Here is a 22,132-nt window from a genome sequence, read left to right as displayed (position 1 = left end):
TAAATGTCGTTAGTAAAATTGTTGGTGGTTATTTAAAAAAAACTCATTTGGGTACTAGTGTTTTTTTAGGATATAAAATCTGCAATCCTTACCTGGATGTTGACTTTTGAAACATCCTCAACTAAGGATGTTTCAAAAATACTTATTGAGGTGTTACTCTGAAGGTATTACTCTGAAAGCATTGATGCTTATGGCGTAATTATTTTCTCATTGTGGCCGACTGCCTGTGGGTGGCACGCGGCGGAGCATGGTTACGCACGGTGACGTAATCATGCATCACCACGCGCTGCATGTACGAGGTCAGGACGCCTGCCTGCGACTGCAATATGCCCGCGTGCGTACGCGATACATCACGCCAGAGGTGTGCAAAGATTTTGTGCCCTACAAAATCCCGGAGCGCCGCGCGATACCGCACGCAATTCCATACTCCACACGCTACCCGTGCATTTCAACGCGACAACGAGGTCGTGTAAATGGCGCGCAAATGACAACCAAATGTGACAGGCCCTTCTATGCTTCGTTATTACCTTCCACAGCCAACAATGAACCATTCTGCATTTCATTGATCATCGTTTGCTTTGATCTGTCATTTTCACATCTGGCCTTTCATTTCTCTAGTTCCCCTCTTCCCTGACTCAGTCTGAAGAAGGGCCTTGACCCAAAACATCATCCATTCCTTCTCTCCAGAAATGTTGCCTGCCCCTTTAGGTTTCTCCAGCGTTTTGGGTCTATCTTGGTTGTAAACCAGCATCTGCAGTTCCTTCCTACACAGTACTATACCCTTGTGCTATACAGTGATGGGCCTGTGCCTAACACTCCATATCTAGTGTTTATACAGTAATAGACCTGTGCCATCAAACACTGCACACCTTTGACCTGATCTGCATGCAAGCCGGAAGATTGAATGTAGCCTAAAGGGCCTGTCCCACTTGGGTGTCATTTGCGCGTCATTTACTCAACATCCTAAAAATTGGTTGGTGTGTGGTGACGCGTGCATTGGGCGTGGTGAGGCGCGGTGGCGTATGCAGTGACGCGCGGTAAGGTGCGTCACCCCAGGATTTTGTGATGCTCAAAATCCTTGCACGCCACCTGCGTGACGTATCCCTTGTACACGCTGACATACTGAAGGCATACGCTGACGTACTGACAGCGTACGTGTAGTGCGTGGTGACACATGGTTATGCACGGTGACGCACAAACTTTGCCTATGCTCATTTATTATGCGTCACAGTGTGTCAACGTCCGTAACCATGCGCCGCCCTACGCCGTTGGCGCGCTATTTGCACGTCATTTGAGTGCCGCACCATGTGACCACCCGGGTATAAAGCGCGAGTAGTTTTGAAAATGTTTTACTGGGAAAATCCTTGCCACGGAGATCGGACTAAGTACAAACGACATCGCAAATGGCTCCCAAAAGAAGCAGGGCCGTCAAGAGCACTTGGCGCCCGACCGTCGTACTGCTAGACGATTTTTGCGTGACTGTCGTGTGTCAGTCACTACCGGCCTGTCATGTAAATGATGCGCAAATGATGCCCAAGTGGGGCAGGCCCAATGAGGTCTCAGGTTCCTGTGTATTTCACCTTTGGTGTCTCACCTTGGGCGTGGCATTGCAATGGACTCAACAGGCAATGGGTTTAATGGTTCAGTAGTATCATTAATAATGCCATTGTGGTGAACTGGTATGTACCATCACAAGAAAAAAAAAACTAGTTAGGTTAGATTTCTTGAAAGGAGATTTTGTGAAAGGAGATAAGTGTAGTTTACTGAGATCATAGAGACAGAGTGATACCGTGTGGAAACAGGCTCTTCGGCCCATCTTGGCCACACCAGCCAATATGTCCCAGCCACATTAGTCCCACTGGCCCGCGTTTGGTCCATATCCCACCAAACCTGTTCTATCCACGTACATGTCTCTTTCTTAAATGTTGGGATAGTCCCTGTACCGACTACCTCCTCTGGCAGTTTGTTCCATACACCCACCACCCTTTGAGTGAAAAAGTTACCCCTCAGATTCCTATGAAATCTCTTTCCCTTCACCTTAAACCTATGTCCTCTGTTCCTCGATTCACCTACCCTGGCTAAGAGACTCTGTGCATCTACCCGATCTATTCCTCTTATAATCTTATACACCTCTGTAAGATCACCGCTCATCCTCCTGTGCTCCAAGGAATAGAGTCCCAGCCTACTCAACCTCTACCTATAGCTCCTCTAGACCTGGCAACATCCTCGTAAATCTTCTCTGTATCCTTTCCAGCTTAATAACATATTTTCTGTAACACGGTGCCCAGAACTGAACACAATATTCTAAATGCGGCCTCACCAATGTCATATATAACTGCAACATGACCTGCCATGTGATAGGCTGGGTGCAAAAGTGCACGTTACATCATCATATGCAAGTGGCTCTCAATGAAACAAGCTACAGGCAAGTAAAACCTGGTATATTCACATCTACTCTACCCGTCAACAACGGTAATGAGTTTAATTACTGCCATTGCCTTTTCGTTTGTAAGTCACACTGATTTCAAATTATGCTGAAGCAGATTTTAAATGCAGTTGCAGTATATTTAGTGCTCTTCAGATTATTTTTATTTATAAACAAAGTTCTTGTGAGTTTTGGAGGTTTGCTTTATAAGCATTAGAACAGAATGGAAATAAAGGTAAAATAGTAAATAAAATGCTTTAAATTGCTTCAAAGATAAATGATATAATTCAACAAAATGCTGACATTTTCATTGACCCAAAAGTGAAATTGATTCTATATTTGTGTTACACCTCTCACAAAAGAAGTCATTATTCTGCCAGTACTGCAATTGTCGACATGATTAGCTTCTGTGGATATTTGGATTCAGCCCCAGATTAAACAGAATCACCAGCTCAATAAGGTCTCCTCCTGGGAACTAATCATAGCATGCTGTTAACATAGTTGGATTTACTAACCGTCTCCACTGAATGTCTGGAATTTTACTTTTCAGTTCTGCTTATGTTTCAGTGCGACCACGAAAGCAATTCACAAAATAATTCCAATATAAATAAATTAAGCTTAACACTTTACGTGCATTTACGTACACAAGAATCCAACAGCTAGTAATAAAAATCCATAATATGTTCAGTAAAATATGGTTTAAAAATAACACATGTGGAATATAACAATGCGTTTCAACCCAAGTGTGCATTCATTACATTTCCAATATATTCAACAAAATAGTCCAAGATTATTATGCATTTATTAAGGTCAATTTTCCACATAGGGAGGCACAATACTTCCTACAAGTAGTTTTTTTTAAGTGTGTAAAAAAGGTAATCATTAATCCATTTGAGGATAAAACAGAAAGAAAACTGTGATAGGGCCTGAGGAAATGTCTGAGGAATTAAATGTATCTGTGGGGATCACATAAAGCACTGAAGGACATGTCGGGATCTAAGGAATCCCAAAGATCAGCCCTGAACATTGTGGCCTGTGCTTCTAACTCAATGAATTTCATGTTTTACATTGCTCAGAAATCTGTAGTTGGCTTTGCTTCCACACGTAGAGTCATGGAGTGATACAGTGTGGAAACAGGCCCTTAGGCCTAACTTGCCCACACTGGCCAACAATGTCCCAGCTACACTAGTCCCACTTGCCTGTGCTTGGTCCACATCCCTCCAAACCTGTCCCATCCATGTACTTGCCTAACCGTTTCATAAACAATGGGATAGACCCAGCCTCAATTACCTCCTCTGGCAGCTTGTTCCATACACCCACCACCCTCTGTGTGAAAAGGTTACCCCTCGGATTCCTATTAAATCTTTTCCCCTTCACCTTGAACATATAGTCAGGTCACCATCACCAGAATGTGGATACTTCCTCCCCTCTCCAGGACTATTAAACCCCTGTCCCACTTAGGCAATTTTTTTGGCGACTACGGGTGATTAGGCTGTTGCCACATGGTCGTGGGGTGACGCCTATATGGTCGTGAGTAGTCTCCTCAAGTCCTCTAAAGTGTCATAACGTTTTTCCGGTCGCCACTGGATTTTGTAATGTTCAAAACTTTTTGCCGACTGTGGGCTTGACGTAGCTTGTCTTCTCCTGTCATAGGTTGTTGCCAGGATGATGCAGGTTGTCACCAGATAACGTTGGGCGTCATCGGGTGCTGACTTCAGTGCATTCCATTGACGACTACCTACGTCAACCGGCGACTAAATTGTCTTCAGTTGTCGCCGACAGGATCGTTGCTTGTTGTACCTTGTTGCAGGTTGACGTAGGTTGACTTTGTTTGTCGCAGGTTGTTGCCTGTGTGGTCGTAGGTTGATGTAGGTGTGGTCGTAGGTAGACGTCCTAACGGGTCGCCGGTTGTCGATAGCGTGCCGTAGCTTGACGTATACTAGGTGGTAGGTTGTCGTAGCTTGTCGTACACATTGTCGTAGGGGGGGGTCCAGTCACCGCTTTTTCAGAAACCTGCTACAACTGTGATAGTCGCTGGCAGTCGTCGGAAAAAATTGCCAAACTGGGACCAGCCCTTCAGTCTATCTATCAGCTAATTATAATCTCTTGAAACTTGCAGCAGGTATGTTCTCAGGTCAAACCCTAATTTGTAATCATTGGGCATGCAGACAAAGGTGGACTATTATTATTTTCTGAACTAACCACTATTTAACCAAGCTGAATACCAACTCTGTCACTGCTCCCTACGCTGATCATGACCATACAAGCAAACATCATGCCATTGGTGAGCTAACTGTCATTGATCTCATCTCCTCTGGAGTTCTGCTCTTCACAATGTTAAAGCCCAGTCCCCAACATATGCTAAAGGTTCCTCAGATTCAAGTCGACAGGATCAATTTTTGCAATTTTTGCAGATTTTTCACTCTAACAGGAACCTGTTAATTGAGTTCAGTATCTTGTAAAATCGTGCACATTAGTTATGTCAGGATTAATCTGAGGATATGTCATTTTTTAGCATTGAGGCAGAGGTTTTTCCCCTGATGTTATTTTTTGCATCCTATTCATGACCTTTTTCCTGACAACAGACAGTCACAAACATGTGACTAAAACTCCCCTGATGAAGGGGGTGAAATAATTGGGAGAGGATTATCCATTGATATGTCAAATCAAGGGAATTATATAGCAAAAGGCCAATCTGCACCTCATTCAGGTTTATCAAAAGTATATGAAGAGTGATGATTTGTCAGATGCACTGGATGTGGACCAGAACAATGCTTTAGTTGCAAATTAGATACAACACCAACAATGACTGACTAGTTACTCTCTGTAAACCAGACAATGATGGTGGAAGTAACTCAGTGCATAGAGTAACAATAGTAGTACATATTCCATAGCTGTTGAATACTGAAGTAGGTTTGTGGTAATGACTTTGCATGGTGGTTCAAGAACCTGATGATTGATGGGAAGAAGCTGTTCCTGAGCTGTATGTGATGTTTCACAGGCTCCTATACCTTCTTCCAGATGGTAGCTGACAGAAGAGAGCATGGCCAGAGTATTGTGGGTCTTTGATGATCTGAGCTGGATGAAACCAGTCAGCATGCTCTCCTCTGTACACATCTCTAATAACAACCTGCCAATGAAGACCTCTGTGTCTAAGCAGTCATGGGTATAGAGAGAGTAGACCTCTGGTCCTCTAGTTCATGGTCCACTGGATTTTGCTTCCCGGTCAAGAGTCTTGGTAATGCTGAGAGCAGGGTTATTGTTCTGGTACCACTCAGCTAGATTATCGATTGCCCTACTGTACTCTGGCTCATCATTACCCATTATTTAGTTTAGTTTACTTTGGTTTAGTTTTGTTTAGAGATACAGCTCAGAAACAGGCCATACGGACATGCCGACCAGCAACCCCCGCAGATTAACACTATCCTACACACACCGGGGACAATTTACACTTACTGTATCCCAAGCCAATTAAACTACAAACCTGTACGGCTTTGGAGTGTGGGAGGACACCGAAGATCTCGGAGAAAACCCACGGAGATCACGGGGAGAACGTACAAACTCCGTACAGACTGCACCCGTAGTCAGGCTTGAACCCTGGCCTCTGACACTGCAAGCGCTGTAAGGCAGCAACACAACCGCTATGCCACCGTGCCATCCTGTGTTCAATTATGTTGGTATCATCGGCAAAGTTAAACATGGAGTTGGAGCTGTGCCTAAGCATTCATGGGCAGATAGAAAGTAGAGCAAGGGACTGAGCATGCAGCATTAAGGTGCCCTTCTAAGGCCAAATTTATACTGAAGACAGACAATCATTGCTTTATATGAGTGCAAATAAACTTATGTCAGCATCCATACTTGAGCCGTTGCTTTTTTTTACAATTTTATTTTATGTGCACTTTCCGTTTATACAATATTTACCTGAAGTAAATACATTCTATCTCCTTTGCAGCCTTCTGAAGTCATATAATTATTTACAGTACCGACCTCTTCAATGTATTGTGTCATCTGGAATTGTTTGTAATCGAGTCTCTGTTGTCAACACCAGATCATTTAGTTAGATCAGTTGGGAGAAGCAACAGGACCAGGAGTAATGACCAAGTATGTATGACTGTATACTGTATGACCAAGCCCACTGTTTATATCTTTCCCTTGAGCAAACCAACCGATGAAAAAAACATTTCAGCACAAATATTTATGGAAAAAAGATGTAGTGGAGAAGTCTGGCGCAGCTGAGGAAGTAAACTATCCCCCGCCCCCCCCCCCCCCCTCAGCTTTGTTCCAGCAGCTGACCAAATTGACAGCCTGGCTGGTTGCCGGATGGGAAATCCAACAGCATAAGGTTGCTGGATATTTTGGATCTGGAAATGGGAGGGAAAGTTGACAGCGGGTCCAGGCAAGGCTTAAGATACAGCAGTTAATATGCAGCTTCTTCTGATGGTTTGATCAAATGCCAACATCTATTTCAAGCTGCTCCGACACTCGCTTCACTTCCAAGTTTCATCTGGCAGCTATTAAATTTGAATTTGTTTGCAGTGGGGAATTTTAATTTATTAATGAAGCACTTCCCTTCTTTGGGAATGCAGTACTCAACCCCCGAGTAGAATTGTGGTCATTTTCACAGAAGCACACACACATGCGTCAAGTCAGGGTTGCATTTAAGGTTTGAGCTGTGTCATCCCCTCTCCTTCTCATTCACTGAGTCCTCTCCACAGCTTTATTTCTGGCCTGTCACCGTGGCATTCACACCACAGGTCTCAATTCTAGCAAAATATCAAATTATTTTGCATCTGTTTGATGCCTCTTGAGAATCTATACAACACCCGAAGTATCTAAAGAACTCAGATGAAATGTATCAAAAGTCATGAATTTACACATATTAATGACAGTGATTTCTTAAATGTTCTGTGCTTTTCTAGGAGAGGATTGGTCTTATCTTATTTTTTGTATATATTATGATTTGTGTTTAATAACTGGTCACTATCATGTGGATCTAACACTTTCTGTTCAACATCCAAAATGATAAATAGAAAATGCCATGGCTGAGGCACCATAACATAAATATAGGCTGCATGTACTACTTAAGGCAAGCTCGCAAAGCTGACTTTATACACGTGCCTGCTGTAAATAGTGCAAATTTAAAGCCAGTAATTTCTTCCTGTGGAGATAGTCACAAAATGCTGGAATTACTCAGCGGGACAGGCAGCATTTCAGGAGAGAAGGAATGGGTGACATTTCAGGTCGAGATCCTTCTTGACTGTCAGTGAAGAGGGAAGCTAGAGATATGGAAGGGTACAAAGAGCATATAAGGTGTGAAAAGGTGTGAAAAGGACAGATTAAAGATTAAAGCTGATTAAAGCAGATTACAGCAAGGAACTGTACATACATGGTTCGTTGATGGATGAGGGGAACGTAATAGGCCTTTCTCACGGGGCGACTTGACGCAAGATGTAACCAGAGTGAAGTGGTCGTGGTCTAGCACGATATCACACACTATAAATAACGGGGGGGGGGGGGGGGGCTAATTTGGAGACATGCCTGTACTGATGCCGTGACTTTACTGCAGGAAGATGCCACATTACTTAGGAGAGAGGGGGAGAGAGACAGAGAGAGAGGCACAGAGGCAGCGTGATGCACTTCGGGGTGACTGGCGGAAGAGAAAGAGCGCACATGACCTTGGTCTATCTGTGTGTGTGGGAGCGAAGAGAGACTAAGCAGAATACATTGGTCTTATGTGTGTGTGTGTGGGGGGAGAAAGATAGAGGTGGGGGGGGGGGGAGAAAGAGAGAGGTGGGGGGAGGGGGAGAAAGAGAGGGGTGGGGGGGGGAGAGAGAGAAATGAGGGGAGACGTATATACACACACAAAGCAGAGTTTTACTGTGTATGTGGGAGACACAGATGGACTGAGCACAGTACCTCGGTCTTACTGTGTATGGGAGAGGGGGAGAAAGAGACGTACACTCACAAAGGCAGAGTCTCTCAGCCTGTGTGGGAGGGAGGGAGGGAGGGAGAGAGAGAGAGGCACACACAAGGTGGATGTGAAATCTCACCTGCCTGTTTCAGTGACAGACACCCGCCGCCAGTAAATGAAGACACCCCCATCTGTCTCCCCCTCCTCTCCCTCGACTCCCCCACCTTTCCCTCCCAACTCCAGTCCCGTCCAGACCCCCTGGGAAACTGAAGGGAGCAACAATTAACTGCTGCCTGCCCGCTGAGTTAAAGAGTTCCCACGGTAGTAAGACGATGTTAGTTGCGCCCAAGTTTAAATTTCCAACGTGTGTTTCAGAATAAAGAGTCAGCGCAGAATCCTTGATAATCAAAAACTGTCTGAATCAACAAGTTAGACACAAAATGCTGGAGTAACTCAGCGGGCCAAGCAGCATCTCTGGAGAAAAGGAATAGGTGGCGATTCGAATCGGAACCCTTCTTCAGACATCCTAATCGGAATTGAGTCTGAAGATGTGTCTCGTCCCGAAACATCACCTATTTTTCTCCAGAGATGCTGCTTGACTCGCTGAGTTACTCCAGCTTTTTGTGCCTGTCTTCGTTTTAAACCAGCATGTGCAGTTCACTCCTTTACACGGGTCTCTGGAGAACATTGATTGGTAGCGTTCTGGACCCTGCTTCGGAAAGGCATCGATCGCTGGTCGGCGAGGACTCCGAGCTGTATCTCTCAAAGAAGTACGTGAAACATTTCTCACGGACCATAAAAATGCGGGACCAGTAAAGTCCCTTTTAAAGATTATAGTTATTTTCTTGAATCTCATTAACATAACTTATGAATAAGTTGATGTCCATATGCGGATGCAAATCCTTATTTTTTAAATTGAATCCCACAGAAGACAATTTTTACTCACCTTCTGTCCCCTCTGTCCAGCTTCCGGGTTCACCGTTCGCAGGAGTTCCCACGGTACACGCAAGAGTCAGTACGGATATCGCACTGGCCACTACGTGCATATAATGTTGCAATGTTCAACCACAAGTGTACAAGTCACTCTTGGAGAAATTCAAGCTTGTTTGAATTTTCTCCCGAGTCACCAAGACACACGAGTACCTGCCGTTAGCGCCACGGTGGTCCACGGTGGTCCACGAATGCCGTACGGTTATCGCAAGAGGTTCCCACGATGTTCAACTCTGGTTAACTCTTGCGTCAAGTCGCCCCGTGAGAAAGGGGTTTAACAATGAGGTATACAAAAATTAATCAGGAGGACAAGTAATCAGTAGAAGAACTAGGGTGGGGAGGGACAGAGAGAGAGAGGGAAAGTCAGAGTTTCTTGAAGTTAGAGAAATCAATATTCATACCGCTGGGTTATAAGAAACCCAAGCAAAATATCAGGTGCTGTTCCTCCAATTTGCATTTGGCCTCACTGTGACAGTGGAGGAGGCCCAGGGCAGAAAGGTCAGTGTGGGAATGGGAGGGGGAGTTAAAGTGTTTAGGAATCGGGAAATTGCGTAGGCCTAGGTGGACTGAGCGAAGGTGTTCAGCAAAACGATGGCGCGGTCTGCGCTTGGTCTCATCGCCATGTAGAAGTCCACACCGAGATTAATGGGTACAGTAGATGAGATTGGAGGTGGTACGAGTGAATTTCTGCCTCATCAGAAAGGGCTGTCGGAGTCCTTGGACGGAGTCGAGGGAGGGGGTTTTGGGACTGGTGTTGCATCTCCTGCGGTTGCAGGGGAAAGTACTGAGGAGGGGTAGTTAGAGGGGGAAGGGATGAGTTAACCTGGGAGGTGCGGAGAGAACGGTCTCTACGGAAAGTGGAAGGGGGTAGAGATGGGAAGTTGTGGCTAGTGGTGGAATCCCGTTGGAGGTGGCGAAAATGTTGGAGGATTATGTGCTGTGTACGACGGCTGATGGGGTGAAGGTGAGGACAAGGGGGGCTCTGTCCCTGTTGCGAATAGGAGGAGGGGTAGGAAAGGCTACAGGATACCAAGGAGACCCGTGTGAGGGCTTCATCTATGATGGAAGAAAGGAACCCCCATGCCCTACAGAATGAGGATATCTCAGATGTCTTGGTATGGAACACCTCAACTTGGGCGCAGATGTGGCATAGATATAGGAATTGGGAGTAGGATATAGAGTCTAATGGGAAGATGTATAGTCTAGATAGCTTCGGGAGTCAGTGGGTACATAATAGATGTCAGTTGATAGTCTATGTCCTGTGATGGAGACGGTGAGATCAAGAACAGGAAGTGAGATGTCGGAGACGGTCCGTCAATTTATGTGCAGGATGGAAATTGCTCTTTGAACATAAAAACAATAAAAATACACATTTGCAATGATCCGAAATGAAAATTCAATGGTGGACTAAATGACCCTTCAATCACAAATAGTAGGTAAACATTCCTACACATAATTTCTGAAATAATTGAGTAAAGGGAAATATATTTTGTTTTAATTTGCATCTAATTAGTGTTCCACCCATATTAATTTTTCTTCAATTTCAAACCAGTGCTATACGTATGACATGACACCTTATCTGTAAGATTTTATGCATGTTTCCAATGTCATTGGAGGTCAAATATGCCAAGTACTTCCACTGGCAGGTAGGTAACTTTATTTCCTTCTCGGAAAAAAACAAAACATTTCTAGGGATCACTTTCCTCCACTGTGCTGGAAGAACTTAAAGGATCAGGCAACACCACTGGCAGATACGGGATATGTGATGTTTCTGACCAGGATTCTTTTTCAGATTGATGCAAGTAGGGAGAGATAGCTGGAAGAGAGATTAGAGTGGAACAAAACCTAGCATGGATACAGATGAGGGGGGTTGATTGGCAGACTGGTGGACATAGACCAGAGATGAAAAAGAGACAAGAGGCAGTGAGATTAGGAGCTAAGAGGTGTGAAATATGAGGCCAGTGGTAGGGTTAAAGGTGGAAAGGGACGGGGAATATACTGTTTGTGTGAAGTTTGCATGTTCTTCATGTGACCACAAGGGTTTCAGCAGAATGTTCCAGTTTACTCCCAATCCCAACGACATCTTGATTTGTCGGAAAATTGGCTTTCGTAAATTGTCCCTAGAGTGTAGGTGAGTAGATGTGAAAGTGTGATACGTACCATTGAACTCGTGTGACTAGGTGATTAATAGTGGGGTGCACGAAACGGGCTGAAGAGCCTGTTTCCACGCTGTGTCTTTCAATCAATGAACTGCTGTTCCTCCAGTTTGCTTGTGAGCTAACTCTGGTAATTGAGGCCCAAGACAGAAAGGTCAGCAATGGGAAGGGAAGGAGAGTTTAAATGGCCTCCTTATATATCTCATTGATGTAAAGGAGGCCACATCGGGTAGTACTGAAGGCAGGAGATGAGGTTACAGGAGGTACATATGAACCTCTGGATGAGGTTAGAGGAAGTGCATGTCAACCTTTGCCGGGGATCCGTCATGATGCAAAGCCAGCAGAAGGATGAAATGACAATTACAATGTAATGGTTTGCTATTATCAGAAATAGGAAGATGTTCTCCTTCATTTCAGTTTCAACACTTGAATATATAATTTTCTACCACAAGGTTAGACCTTATGGTTGGGACGGATGGATCTTAGTCCCCCATGAGGATTGCCAATCTACTTCCAGTGTATAAAATAAGTGGTGTGGAACAACACAAACTATTGGAAGAAAATGCTGGAAGGACTCAGCACGTCAGATAATACCTATGTAAAGAGAAACAGAATGAACATCTCAGGTCAAGACCCTTCAGAGCTGGAAAAGGGAGAACACGTGAGCTTGAACTTGCAGAGATTGGGAGAGGAACTGATAAAACAAAGACAATATATGTAACAGTACAGCATTTTAAAACATATTGTCCCTATGACAAATCTCTCTTTTTTTTTTCCACTTTCAGTTGTCATTTTACTAAACAGACAAGTCTCCAAAGGTTTATTTGCCAGGTTTAAATTGGTTTGACAAGAAACGCACTCCCTCTCTCTCTCCCTCCCTCTCTTTATTTTTCTCTTTCCTTTGCTTTCTTTCCCTCATACACACACTCAAACTACCCTCAACCTACCCTCGTACACACACTCAACTACCCTAATGACCAGATGGCTCATTTACAGCTTACCGCTACACTATCCCATCCTATGAGATATTATCTATTCAATATCATGAAGCATGGGTAAGGAAAGGCTCTTTGTCCACTTTAATAGCAACTGAGTAGATGAATGAGGTTTTCGTAACTGTTTTACTTGGTAAGTTTTTTTTTTCCTTTGGATAGGTGAATGTCATTTTAGAATAGCAACAGAACAACTTGTACAAGAGGCGAGGCTAAGTCTGGGCCATAGTTCATTATCAAAGCAGCTGGACCACAGGCGATGTCGTCTTTCTTGCCAAGAGTTGCATGTTTAGACAAAATAAAACAGGTTGTGTCTGTATTTTCAGGTCTGAACAAATGATAACATTGCAAGAAGAGCAGGAGCATTTGGTGTCCTGGACAGCAGTTAGCCATTACTCAATATTGGTTAGTGCTGCTCATCAGATCATGATTAGGAAAGAATTCCAAGACTAAGGAATGGGTGACATTTTGGGTCAAGACCCTTCTTCAGACTGGTCAGAGGTGAGGGAAATCAGACTATGACAGTACATCAGTCTATGAAAGTAATCATGCAGGTACAGCAGGCAGTGAAGAAAGCAAATGGCATGTTGGCCTTTATAACAAGAGGAATCAAATATAGGAGCAAAGAGGCCCTCCTGCAGTTGTACAGAGCCCTAATGAGACCACACCTGGAGTATTGTGTGCAGTTTTGGTCCCCTAATTTGAGGAAGGACATTCTTGCTATTGAGGGAGTGCAGTGTAGGTTTACAAGTTTAATTCCTGGGATGGAGGGACTGTCATATGCTGAGAGAATGGAGCAGCTGGGTTTGTACACTCTGGAGTTTAGAAGGATGAGAGGGAATCTCATTGAGACATAAGATTGTTAAGGGCTGGGGCACGCTAGAGGGAGGACACATGTTCCCGATGTTGGGGGAGTCCAGAACCAGGGGCCACAGTTTAAGAATCAGGAGTAAGCCCTTTAGAACGGAGACGAGTAAACACTTTTTCTCACAGAGAGTGGTGAGTCTGTGGAATTCTCTGCCTCAGAGGGCGGTGGTGGCAGGTTCTCTGGATGCTTTCAAGAGAGAGCTAGATAGGGTTCTTAAAGATAGCGGAGTCAGGGGATATGGGGAGAAGGCATGAACGGGGTACTGATTGGGGATGATCAACCATGATCTCATTGAATGGCGGTGCTGGCTCGAAGGGCCGAATGGCCTACTCCTGCACCTATTGTCTATTGTTTATTATTGAAATACATAGATAAGGAAGTGTAAGGTGTGATAATAGGACAAAGGGAATTGAGATTAGATCATTGTTAGCTGGGAGAAGGTAAAATGTCATCGGAGGTAGTAAGACTAGTCAGAGAACTTGGAAGGGGGATGGATGGAGAGAGAGGGAAAGCAAAGGTGACTTGAAGTTAGAGAAGTTAATGTTCATACCACTGGGGTGTAAGTTGCCCAAGTGAAATATGAGGTTTGTTTCCTCCAATTTGTGTTGGGCCTCACTCTGAGGAGGCCCAGGCCTGAAAGGTCAGTGTGGGAATGGGAGGGCGACGTAAAGAGCTGAGCAACCGATTTAACGGTACAGACCAGCTCTGTTTGCAGAAATGATTAAATTGCCAAAATATTTCAATAGCTGTAAAGTCCTTTAAAATATCCTGAGATTGTGCAAGACACCATACGTGTATATCCCATTTTCCTGTTACAAAGTACACTTTGACATTTAGAACACAACTCTAGCAATCTTAGTGTCATCTGCAAACTTACTAAGTAATCATATAAGAAAATAATGCTGGAGAAACTCAGCGGGTGAGGCAGCATCTATGGAGCGAACAAAATAGGCAATGTATCAGGTCGAGGCTTGCCTATTTCAATCGCTCCATAGATGCTGCCTCACCCGCTGAGTTTCTCCAGCATTTTTGTCTACCTTCGTTATTCCAGCATCTGCAGTTGCTTCTTAAGCAATTATATGTATTCATAAATAACAGAGGTCCCAGCACAGATCCCTACAGATCTCCACTGGTGATAGACCTCCAACCTAAATAATGCCCACCCATCATAGCCCTCTGTCTATTAACAAGGCAGTCTTGATCTATAAACCAAGTTACCATGAAGTGATATGAGCAGAATTATGCCATTCGGCCCATCAAATCTACTCCATCATTCAATCATGGCTGATCTGTCTTTCACTCTTAACCCCATTCTCTTGCCTTCTCCCCATAATCCCATGACATCTATGTGTCTTAATCTTCTGGATCAGCATACCATAGGGGACTATCTTACCTAAATCCATGTAGACAATATCACCCTAACACTCTACCCTCATTGCTCATCTCAGTCACCTAGAAACTTACAAAATTCTTAAGGGGTTGGACAGGCTAGATGCAGGAAGATTGTTCCCGATGTTAGGGAAGTCCAGGACAAGGGGTCACAACTTAAGGATAAGGGGGAAATCCTTTAAAACCGAGACGAGGAGAACTTTTTTCACACAGTGAGTGGTGAATCTCTGGAACTCTCTGCCACAGAGGGTAGTTGAGGCCAGTTCATTGGCTATATTTAAGAGGGAGTTAGATGTGGCCCTTGTGGCTAAGGGGATCAGGGGGTATGGAGAGAAGGCAGGTACGGGATACTGAGTTGGATGATCAGCCGAATGGCCTACTCCTGCACCTAATTTCTATGTTTCTATGTTTCACCTCTTGGTATTAATGCAGTAAATCATTTCTTGATATTAGGGCAGCAAATCGGCTAAGACAGGAAACTGGCATCGAAGAGTAAGGACTTCAGGAGGAGGAGGAGATGGATCATCTGCTTGGCTCTTATGAGTGATGGTGGCTTCAGCCTATAACCATGCATTGGGAATTGTTTATGCAACTTTTCTCCTTCTTTCTCTTAATTAAGTTATCGACCAGGATTGATTGAGGAACAAGCAGAGTTTTGAACTGTTCTGCAGGCTGTGTTTTCCTTTGTTCTATCTATAACATGCCACTTCCTCAGTTTGGAATGTCATAGAATCATAGAGTGATTCAGTGTGGAAACAGGCCCTTTGGCCCATTTGCCCACACCGGCCAACATGTCCCAGCTACACTAGTCCCACCTGCCTGCATTTGGTCCATATCCCCCCAAACTTGTCCCATCCATATACCTATTCACCTGTTTCTTCAACGTTGGAATAGTCCCAGCCTTATTAGTCTGTCTATGTATGAAAGATAAATGTTAATGTGACCATGTGGAAAAACCTTGCTCCTCTTCAAATAGTACCAAAGGACATATTTCATCCACATGACAATGGAAAAGGCAGGTTTATACAAAAAAAATGGTACATCGAACTGTTGAACACTTCCTCAGAATGGTTTGATCTAAATATATCCCAAAACTTTAAGTGTGATTTGAAGCAATATTTTTCTGATTTGGGGAAAGATGCATAGAGTGAAACAGCAGGGAAACAGATCCTTCAGCCCAACTTGCCCACACAGGCCAACAATGCCCTAGCTACACTAGTCCTACCTGCCTGCATTTGGTCCATATCACTCCAAGCATGCCGTACGCATGTACCTGTGTAACTGTTTCTTAAATTTTGGGATAGTCCCAGCCTCAACTGCCTCCTCTGGCAGCTTGTTCCATACATCCACCTCCCTTTGTGTGAAAATGTTACCTCTCAGATTCCTATGAAATCGTTTCCGCTTCACCTCAAACCTATGCCCTCTGGTCCGCGATTAACCTACTCTGGGCAAGAGACTCTGTGCATCTCGATCTATTCCTCTGATAATCTTATACACCTCTATAAGATCACGATAAAGATCACTTAAGATATGTCAATCGGAGGAAAAGTAGTGTTCATGAAACTACTGCAAGAATACATCGGTGTGCCTCCCCTACCTAAAATAGCCACGATTTTCCTATTTATAGAACCGCGAGCACCATTGATCTGAGATTCTGGAAGCAGAATCGTACCATTTGTCACTTAACCAGTGAAGTAAATGGAGTAAAATATAAGCACAGCGCTGAGGAGCTCCGCTCTCTGCACTTGTAGCGCATCTATATTTAATATCCTCCTCCGTAGCAGTTCAAATGCCTGGGCACGCGAAGCGAGGAGTTTCCATCCTTCATGCCAAGTACTATGTTGCACTCTGGGGTACAAGTGGTTGAATGGGGACGGGGTTCGCTTTCCTCCAATTCCCCCCCGCGCACCCTGGCACAAAAATCCCATGGGATGCATCACCAAGATGTACCTGGAGAGCAAAGGCGGCGAGACAGACCTTCCTCAATGAGGGATGGGATCCACAGAAGGACCGATTGTCAAAAATGCTGCAGACAGACACAAGAAGCTGGAGCAACTCAGCGGGACATGGAGCATCTCTGGAGAGAAGGAATGGGTGACCCTTCCTAGACAAAAAAAAGTTGCATTCCTCATTCCCAATTGCCTGTTTCCATTGAAAAGCGGAAAAAGCAATCGCCGAAACTTACTTGACAATGTTGTTTTCCACGTATGTGGTCTTGTAGAAGCCGACCAGTGATCCCAGCAGACTGCTGTGGAAGTGCAGAGTGAGCAGATACTCGTGGCCGGCGGGGGTGGCGGGCAGTTCCTCCTCGGCTTCAACCACCAGGTACTGGTGGGCACTGTACTCGAAGCAGCGGCGCAAGGCGAGAGGGGTGGGCGAAGCCTGGCTGCCGCCGCGACTGAGGGTGGGCAGCGCGGTCAGTCTGCCTTCCTTGGTGTGCAGCCAAATGTACTTGGTGGGCCGGGTGGTGTGGATGTGGACGACCACCGTGCCGGTGTAGAAGCCTCCCTCCATGTCGGGCTTGAGCTCCAGCTGGTAGTGCTTCGGCTCGATGTAGTCCGGCAGCCGAAAGTTGCTCCACGGCCCGTCCGGGTCGGCGTGGGGAGGGCAGTAGTCGGTGGCCGGCGGCTGCTGGGTGCTGCCTGGGCTGGCCGGGGTGGTCACCGTCTCCTCATCGCACACGTTAGTGCGGCCGCTCAGCCCCACACCCAGCCCCACTGCCAGGCCCACAGCCACCACCACCCCGCACAGGACGATGGCGATGTACTTGCATTGGAAGCATCTTTCCTTACGCTCCCCCTCGTCGTAGTCGATACGCTGCATGATTTGCTGGCCGCCCCACGGGTTGGCACGGCGGCAAAATAATATATATATATATATATATATATATATAGATCAGCGACCGACCCCCGTAACGCGCGGGAAGTGGGAAGGGGAAGGAAGAAAGAAGAAAGAAAAAGTTTGGTGTCCTGAAGGAACGGCGTCCCAGTTCGTACTGCACGTAGTGGGATGTCTTCCAGTGGGTTAAATATGAAACGGCGGCGGGTTAATTAGTGAGGAGAAGCTCAGCTTTCAGAGGTCGACGGCGAGTCAACACCCAGGAGCGAGTCCAGGGATGCAAAGTGCACTCGCTGTGTGTTTAACTATTCACACTCACTCTTCACCTTGAATCCTCGGGAACTTCACTGCGACCTTTTTTAGGGGTTAAAACATGTATGCAAATTATTTCGCGGGTGCAAAATAAAATAATAACGTATATGTGTGTTTTTTTGTGTGTGTTTTATTGCTCGCTTGTGTGGGAACATAGTTGTGTTTGTTTTTATCGTGTTCTCTTCTTCTGGACTCAAGCCAACGTAACCCCGGGGGAACCGACTCACCCTGAATGATACGAATGGCAACTTTTATCTAATTTAGAATTTTGCCGTTATGTACCCCTCAAGGAAAATTGCACCCTTTTTGCAATAATTGTAATACTTTCTAAGGATAGTCCACCACATTCGCATGCTCGTTCAAGTACTTTGAGGCAAATCTGTGTCCCTCGATAGAATACATTTCCTTGTTTGGCTCTCCTGCGAAGACTGGCATCCGCGCCACAGAAGTAGAACAAAGCACTCTGGGCTGATATAAAACATATTTAACGCATCTCCTTTCCAATAATTCAGTTGCTTCGCATTTCTCGTGCCGTCCCACCCGCAGTGCATCCTCACATCTTCAGTCACGATGAACGGTACTCTTTTATTCGTTATTGCGGGACCCAAAAGACTTTGAGAGCTTTGAGAACCAGTCCTAAAATTTGCATTGAATTACCAAAACTTAAAATGCGCCGTAATATCCAATAACCTACTGCATGTCCAAGATTTATGAAAACTGATACATTGGTGGCTTTCCAATACATTGTGGCCTGGACCTCTCTTGGGGTTTGTCTGGCTTCTTTCCAGTTCATATCATTAGTTTCGGTGACTTATTTAACTCTCACAATTTCCTCAGCATTATTCTTTTTTTTAAAACTCAATTCACCTCTCAGTACTGCTTTTTCAGAGCTTCTCGTTTAGTTGCAGGAATCTAAATACATTTGCCACAACGTTTTCCTTGTTCTCCCCAACCACAACTTCACAAGTCATAGTAGAATTAGACCATTCGGCCCATCGTGCATGCTCCGCCATTCAATCATGGCTGATCAAGTTGGCAATATATGCAGAGTACTGCCCTGCCGACTACAAATTCAGAAGGTTCAGAAGGATCTCTGCTTCCTAATCCCATTTTCCTGCCTCTCCCCATAACCCTTGACACCCGTTCTAATCAAGAATTTGGCTGTCTTTGCCTTAAAAATATCCACTGACTTGGCCTCCACAGCCCTCTGTGGCAATGAGTTTCACAGATTAACTACCCTCTGACTAAAGAACTTCCTCCTCATCTCCTTTGTAAAAGAGCACCCTTTAATTCTGAGGCTATGACCTCTGGTCCTAGACTCTCCCACTAGTGGAAACATCCTCTCCACATCCACTCTCTATGCCTTTCATTATTCTGTAAGTTTCAATGAGGTCCACCCCTCAACTTTCTAAACTCCACTGACTTGGCCTCCACAGCCCTCCGTGGCAATGTTCCACAGATTAACTACTCTCTGTCTAAAGACCCACCTTCCTTTATACTGTAATAGCAGGTCAAGCAACATCTGTGGAATGCTAAATAGTTAATGTTTCAAGGTTGAAACCTTTTGTTGGAACTCCCCACAGTTGCTGGCTGACCTGCTGAATCTTTACACCATTTTCTGTTATTATTTCAGTTTTTTATTCCAGCATATTTTTTTGATTAAAAAAAAATTCTCATTATTCCATTTTCCTATTTTTCAAAGTATTTTTGAACTTACAAAAGTGCCCTCAAATTACCTGCTGAATTACTTTCCATTTCTCATTTAGCCCTTTCGCCAAAAAGCGTTTAAGAGGGAACTCAGCGGGTGAGGCAGCATCTATGGAGCGAAGGAAATAGGCAATGTTTCGGGTCGAAACCTTTCTTCAGGCCATAAAGCCCTGTTTTTTTTACAAGAACCACATTTGCTACATGCCTTGTGATTTCCTTTGATATTCCATTTTTATCAATTGTCTCCTCATCAAGTTTCAGTTTACTCGTAATCATTCCAAAGATTATTTGGTGTAATACAGCTTCATTTTATTTATGTCCTTCAATCCTTTGAAGATTTTCTTTTCACCTGACCTAAGATCTTATTTTTTTTAAATTATTGAACTTCACCTTTCCTAAGTTACTACCATTGCTTTTGACTCTTCATTATTCTTATATGTTGTAAATCTTGAATTAATTATACTGTGGTCACTATGTTTCAACTAGTTTTCATATTGCAATACTTATTTAAATTTAACATTGCTTCTCTCCTAGTTAGTCCAGAGATACATTTATGTAAGCAGCCCTATGTACTGTATACGAAGCATTCACTTTCCAGAACATATGCATTAACATGAGATTGTTGGAATCACTTTACATGATTGTAAAAAGTAGAACAATCTCCATAAGTGATTTCAACTAAACCCATTTGTAATGCACGCGATCAGAATGGGGCATTCTTTCTTAGATGGCATGTAGATAAGTATTTCTCTAGGCCACAAAATAAAGAAGCACTTTTTGTATTAGTCCCAGTAAATAATTGGAGTATTGTAGGCAGTTTTGGTCTCCCCAATACCAAGGGATGTGGATGCTTTGGAAAGGGTGCAGAGGAGGTTTACCAGCATGATGCCTGGGTTAAAAGGAATTAGCTATAAGGAGATTTTGCAGGGCAGTGAGAGAGGAGGTTATTAAACTGTCTTCAGAGAGAGGAGGAGAACTTCTTCAAGTCTGAAGAAGGGTCTGGACCCAAAACATTGCCTATTTCCTTTGTTCCATAGATGTTGCCTCACCCGCTGAGTTTCTCCAGCATTTTTGTCTACCTTTAGCTATAAGGAGAGGTTGGACAGATCTAGATTGTTTTCTCTGGAATAGTGAAGATTCAGAGGAAATCTGGTAGAATTATATAAAGTTATTAGAGGAATTGATCAGTTAGACAGTCATAATGTTTTCTCCCAGAGTGGAAATGTCAAAGACTAGGAGGTGTAGCTTTTAAGTGAAAGGAGGAAAGTTTAAAGGAGATGTGGGAGGCAAGTTTTTTACACAATGGGTGGTGGGCGCCTGGAATGCGTGGCCAGTGGTGGTGGTTGAGGCAGACACGATTGTGACATTTTTGCATGGGCACGTGGACATGCATGGGTGTTGGAATATGGATTACGTGCAGGCAGATGTCTACGTATCATGTTCTCTTTTTTTTAGCACATGATAAAGGAAATAGTCTGAAGAATATTGCCCATGAGAAATCCTTAAACTTCCTTGGAAGATCTTATAGTAAAATTCTATCAACAATATTTTTTTAATGCTTTACCACAGTTTCAGATGTCTATTTGAAAAGGATTTGTGAACTATTCCAGGGAACTTCCTGGTCATGACTGCACAAAATGTATTTAATCCCAATCCATTAGATTTGCTCACTAAATGCACATTAATTGGTCTCTCTCTCTCTTAAGTAGGCTTTTTGTTCCACTGTTCCACATTCCTGATCAGAAGCACCTCATGACTCCTCTTCATGTCTGCTTTACACTTACCCAATTTTGTTTAGTGTTGTTTAGTTTAAAGATACAGCACAAAAACAGGCCCTTCGGCCCATCGGGTCTGTGCCGACCAGCGATCTCCGCATATTAACGCTATCCTACACTCACTATGGACAATTTTTACATTTACCAAGCCAATTAACCTACAAGCCTGTACATCTTTGGAATGTCGGAGGAAACCGAAAATCTTGGAGAAAACCCACGCAGGTCATGGGGAGAACCTACAAACTCCGTACAGACAGCACTCGTAGTCGGGATCAAACCCGGGTCTCCGGCGCTGCATTCGCTGTAAAGCAGCAATTCTGCCCCTGCGCCACCGTGACTGTCCCAACTGAGGAGGATGCTAGGAGACTGCAAGGTGACTTGGATAGGCTGGGTGAGTGGGCAAATGTTTGGCAGATGCAGTTTAATGTGGATAAATGTGAGGTTATCCATTTTGGTGGCAAAAACGGGAAAGCAGATTATTATCTAAACGGTGGCCGATTGGGAAAGGGGGAGATGCAGCGAGACCTGGGTGTCATGGTACACCAGTCATTGAAGGTAGGCATGCAGGTGCAGCAGGCAGTAAAGAAAGCGAATGGCATGTTGGCTTTCATAGCAAGAGGATTTGAGTATAGGAGCAGGGAGGTTCTACTGCAGTTGTATAGGGTCTTGGTGAGACCACACCTGGAGTATTGCATGCAGTTTTGGTCTCCAAATCTGAGGAAGGACATTATTGCCATAGAGGGAGTGCAGAGAAGGTTCACCAGACTGA

General features: G+C 44.4%; 1 protein-coding gene across 2 annotated transcripts in view; it reads right to left on the bottom strand.

Moving 5' to 3' along the window:
• The window catches only part of enpep (glutamyl aminopeptidase), a 128,641-nt gene that overhangs the window by 55,175 nt on the left and 51,334 nt on the right, over positions 1-22,132 (bottom strand). Inside the window, exon 1 of one of the 2 annotated variants that reach the window (XM_055645392.1) lies at positions 16,917-17,784. The exons of the other annotated variant lie outside the window; for it this stretch is intronic. Coding sequence (XP_055501367.1) covers positions 16,917-17,554 — 638 coding nt within the window. The 5' untranslated portion in view covers positions 17,555-17,784. Of the gene's footprint in view, positions 1-16,916; positions 17,785-22,132 lie in introns of those variants that run through there. 2 annotated transcript variants of the gene reach the window in all.

Source organism: Leucoraja erinacea, chromosome 1 (genome assembly GCF_028641065.1).
Source record: "Leucoraja erinacea ecotype New England chromosome 1, Leri_hhj_1, whole genome shotgun sequence".
Taxonomy (NCBI): Eukaryota; Metazoa; Chordata; class Chondrichthyes; order Rajiformes; family Rajidae; genus Leucoraja; species Leucoraja erinaceus.
Note: the sequence above shows the minus strand (reverse complement) of the source record. Positions and strands in the feature narration are given on the sequence as shown.